This window comes from Amyelois transitella, chromosome W (assembly GCF_032362555.1).
Source record: "Amyelois transitella isolate CPQ chromosome W, ilAmyTran1.1, whole genome shotgun sequence".
Lineage (NCBI taxonomy): Eukaryota > Metazoa > Arthropoda > Insecta > Lepidoptera > Pyralidae > Amyelois > Amyelois transitella.
Genome location: NC_083536.1, coordinates 22320 through 27215, shown reverse-complemented (window position 1 = coordinate 27215; position 4896 = coordinate 22320). Strand labels below are relative to the sequence as shown.

General features: G+C 56.7%; 1 protein-coding gene across 1 annotated transcript; it reads left to right on the top strand.

The window, feature by feature from the left end:
• Positions 1-1943: 1943 nt before the first annotated feature.
• LOC132904320 (uncharacterized) lies at positions 1944-4175 on the top strand. The gene has a single exon (XM_060954246.1). It carries the CDS (start codon positions 1944-1946, stop codon positions 4173-4175), a length of 2232 nt encoding a protein of 743 aa, XP_060810229.1.
• The last annotated feature ends 721 nt before the right edge of the window (positions 4176-4896 follow it).

Here is a 4896-nt window from a genome sequence, read left to right as displayed (position 1 = left end):
TTAAGTCCCCAAGTATCTCACTATTTTGTTTTACCAGTTTTTCTATAATTTCTTCATTTTTATTTTTCTTTATAACATTTTTTAGCACTATGAGGGGGTTTTTATTGTGTACATCTCTTGCCTGTAGCTTCCCTAAACTATTTATCCTCTTCTTAAGTTTCTCCCTTCCTTCTTCTGTCTTGCAGCTTATAATAAGCTTCCTATCCCTCGTCTTCCATATCTTTTCTATTCTAACCCAATCCCCGCCCTCTCCCGCCACTTCCCTAATTTGGTCCAGCACCTCGTCACCTGTTTCCACTCCTGCCTTGTCGTTGACAATAACGGAGTGGTAGGTGACGGGTGGTTCCTTCACATTGGCGACGACCTGCGAGTACGTTCGGGGCTGCGTGCCTATGTCTGCTCCTGATTCGGTCCGATTTTTAAAAGCCTCCTTGAGATCCCTTAAGGTCTTTGAGTTCTCGTCAAGTCGATCGGTCAACATCTTCAGATGGCTCTTGATGTCCCCGATTTCCTCTTCTTCCTCAGGAGCAGGGGACGTCTGCGTTCTCACGCATGGATTTTGACCTGGTGTGAAATTTTTCAATTCCTGATAAATGGCCAGGTCACACACCAGGTCATCCACCGCTTTCAGCTTTTGGATTACGGAGTCCTTTGTCGTTCGCTTTAATCGCAGCGCCGTTTCGACCTCGTTAATGGCGGCTTCCAGGAGGCCTCTGATGTTGCCGCCCAACATATCCCGATCGTCATCAGTCAAGATCTTCCTTCTGTTTTCTTCTCTTAGGAGCGGGGTTTTTGGGTGGTGTTGGATGAATTTACTCCTGGTTATGGGAGTAGCCCATTCCGCTGCAGGTATACTGGGAGGGGAGTCTGTGAGGGAGGAATCACTCGGCAGTTGAGTGGGAGAAAGCGTGTTGTCATCATAATAGGAGAGTGTCTTTTTAAAGGACACGGTCTTTGGCGTTGGGTTAAGAGTCATGTTTTAAAAAGTAAATTTGTATAAGTTGTAAAAAATGCAGTATATCATAAAATATGATTAAGTAAAAAACAGAGGTCACGATTTAAAACAATTAAGAGAAAAGTATTTACAGCTTCTTATCCTAGGGTTGCACGTGTTCTTATGCCTGTTGATCCGGATCCCGACGAATCCAAGAGAATCCACTCAATCCGTCAAATTTCGAATAATTCTTGGAGCCCAGGTAAGTATATCGTGACACTGAACACTGTTAAACACTGATTTTCACAATTTTTATTTTTCACAATTTTATTTGTCACAGATTTTTAATTTTTCACAATTTTTATTCGCGGAGCTCGTCGGAGCACGTCTGCACTCCACGACGGCTCGAAGCAGACTGGTTAGGTTAGGTTAGGTTAGGTTAGGTTAGGTTAGGTTAGGTTAGGTTGGGGTGCTAAGTGCGGGAAACCTCCTCGAGTGCCCTGTCTCTTGAAGGCCTTGCTTCTGTTGCCTGATTCCAATGAATCCGGTTACAGCGGTGGGCTGACGAGGGACACGGGACGGTGCACCCCGGGCGACAGCAAATAACTCCCCGATTGACGGGGTCTTGTTTGTTGTTGGCCAATGTCCCGCAAAAGCGGGGTCCCCTGTGGGGCCTTCGCGAGTGTTTTGGTGGGCGGGGTCTATTTATTTAGACCCTCGCGTGTCGGGCGCCGCTCCCTCTTGTCTGCTTTCAGACGAGAGCGGATGTGGCGCAACTCTTCGCGCGGCGTTCCGGTTTCGGCCGGCGTCGGGCAACTCGTTACCCCAACTGATGGGGCCGAGGGTACTGTGCTATCATGGCCAGCGCCGCGAGGAAGAAAACCTCAATAAAAAATAACCCCAATCCCACGGTCGGGCGTGCCTAGGGGATGAATGGCGGGGGGGGAACCCCGTCTCGAGCGCCCAATCTTTCAGGGACCGAACCCTTGTAAAAAAGGAAATATATGATATGTCGCTTCTTAAGACTTCACTACCCCAGGAGGGTACCGGCCGCGCCGCGGTCGGAGAATCCCTCCCCGCGTCCTCGGGCGCGGGCTGCCCCACCGTATCTGGGGGGGGCAAGAACCGACATAGGGACGCAAGTCCCTTAATATTGACGTCGCAGCCAGAGGCTGGCTCACTCTCCGAGGCGGAATGGGTGAGCGTAGAAAGCTTATTGGAGGTGCAACCCCGACAGCGGGCTCCAAAAAGGGGCCGTGAGGGGGAGGATGGTGCCAGTGCAGAAATGCCGGCACCGAAAGCGCCCAAGGCGCCAATTATGAAGGCCGCGAAAGCGGCGAAAAAAGGTGGTCGGCCGAAGTCGACTTTGTCCGCTGACGCCCGTCGGGAGTTAGTGGCGGCAAAGCGCGATGAGGCTGAAAAGGCGGTGGCCGAGATGGCCAAAAAGGCGGAGACGCTGCAGGCGTCATCGCCCGCAGACAAGGGCACCCTTGGGGACCAGGCCGCAACCAATATAAAAATCATCCGGGAAATTGCGGCCCATTCAGGGAACCTCAAGGGTACCTTTCAAAAGGGCCTGAAGGACGCTGCGGCGTCCCTAGAGAAGGTGATGTCGGCTCTGAGCTCTGGGTCGACAGGTGAGGAGGCTGAGCGCCTGCGCGTAATATGCGAGCGCATGGAAGCAAAGGTCTCCTCACTTGAGAAAGAAGTGGCGCAGCTCAGAGCTGCCATTAATAGTGAGCGTCCCGAACGGGCGGCCCTTGCGCCTGCCCCTTTGACAGAATTCCGGCAGGAGGAGACTGAGGTGCTGCAGCGCCTCATTCTCTCCACGATGAGTCCTGTACTGGACGCCCGTTTTGAGGGCCTCCAGGACCGTCTCCTGCCGGCGAAAAGTTTGCGGCCCGCACTGGCAGCCGATAAACGCCGTACGCCGGCGAAAGAGACGTCGGGTGATGGGTTGGCTGCCTCGGTGGCCGACATGCTCCCGGTCTCCGACACCGATGTGGAGGAGGTGCCGGTGCCGGCTCCGGCAAGCCGTACGGCCGTGTGGCGGAAGGCGCCCCCCCAACCGACCCCTGAACCCAAGCCCAAAAAGGGCAAAGGCAAACGGGGTAGGAAGGGAAAGGGCAATAAAGGGAACTCTGCCCCTACGGCGCCTGAGCCGGTACCGTTGGTGACTCCACCACGGTCGTCAACGAGGTCGGCCAACTCATCATCCTACGCAGCCGTAACGGCTGCGCCGGCGTCACGGCCAACCGCTCTGCCTCCGGCTCCTGGGCCAAGCGAAGAGCCCTGGAAAAAGGTGCCGGAGAAGGGTGCCAGGAGGAAGTCTGCCGCTGCCGCTGCCCCACCCCGGGGTAACCAGGCTGCGGCCAAAAAAGAGAAGGGTCCACAACCGCCCAAACTCCGCCCACCGCGGTCGGCTGCGGTTGTGATCAGGCTGCGGCCGGACGCGGAAAAGCGGGGAGCGACATATGGTCAGATCATGGATCTGGCCATGGATAAAGTGGACCTCGGCGCCCTGGGTATACCCGGGGTCAAATTTAAAAAGGCGGCAACCGGTGCCCGCATCTTAGAGATAGCGGGCACTGAAAAGGACGACAAGGCCAACCTCCTGGCGTCCAAATTGAAGGAGGTCCTGGATCCTCAGGTAGCAGAGGTATCCAGGCCTCTAAAGAGTGTGGATGTGCGCGTGCTGGAGCTGTGCGACTCCGCCACACCAGCCTTGGTATGTAGCGCAATCGCTCGTGCGGGTCAATGCCCCGAATCGGAAATCCGAGTCGGGGACATTCGGGAGGACCGCTCGGGCGTTCGCACGGCCTGGGTAAGGTGTCCCATCGCGGCGGCCAAACGGCTGACCGCCAACGGCACCAGACTCCTAGTCGGATGGGTTTCGGCGCAGGTAAAACTGCTGCCGGCTAGGCCCATGCAGTGCTTCCGCTGCCTAGAGACGGGTCATGTCTCGCAGCGGTGCACCGCCGAGTCCGACAGGAGCCTGCTGTGCTACAGGTGCGGCGAGCCGGGTCACAAGGCCGCGGCGTGCAACGCCGCCCCCAAGTGCATCTTGTGCGCGGGGGCAGGCAAGCCGACGGGGCACCGCGTGGGGAGCAAGGCGTGCTCCAGCACGCGCCAAAATAAAAAAAGGAGAGGTGGGAAGCGGGGTGCGTCCGCGGCTACGGCCCAGACGCAGCCTGCTCGTGCGGCTCAGAGCGCCGAGGTGATGGAAACGGGGGCCTCTTAATAATTATGGCCCTCAAAGTTCTCCAGGCGAATATAAACCACTGCACCAGTGCACAGGTCCTGTTGTGTCAGAGCATGGCGCAGTGGTTGATAGACGTGGCGGTGGTCTCTGAGCCGTACTTCATCCCGCCCCGGGATAACTGGGTGCGGGACGAAGACAGTGCGGTGGCGATCGTGTCTTCGGCGAGCTCTTCGCCTCCTACATGTGTCGTGCGAGGTCATGGAATGGTCTCGGCTCGTCTGGGTGACTTGGTTGTGGTTGGAGTTTATTTCTCGCCCAACCGTCCGCTCAACGAGTTCGAGTCATTCCTGACCCAGGTCGAGGCGCTGGTCCTGAGGAGTCACCCTCTCCCCGTGCTGGTTGCTGGAGATCTCAATGCCAAATCAACGGCATGGGGATCCCCCGCAACAGATGCGCGGGGTGCACTTATCGAGGAGTGGCTCATCACTAACGGGCTAGCGGTAGTGAATCGGGGGACGGCACCCACGTGCGTGCGATGGAACGGTAGCTCGCGACCGGACGTTACGTTCGCGAGCCCAGACCTAGCGCGCCGTGTCGAGGGCTGGAGCGTGTTGGAGGACGTGGAGACGCTCTCTGATCACCGTTACATACGGTTTGATCTCTCCGCGTCCTCGGTCGCTCCGAGCGGCCCAAGCCGAACTCCGAACGAGGCTGGCCCGAGGTGGCAGCTGAAGCGCCTCGACAAGGAGTTTCTCCGCGA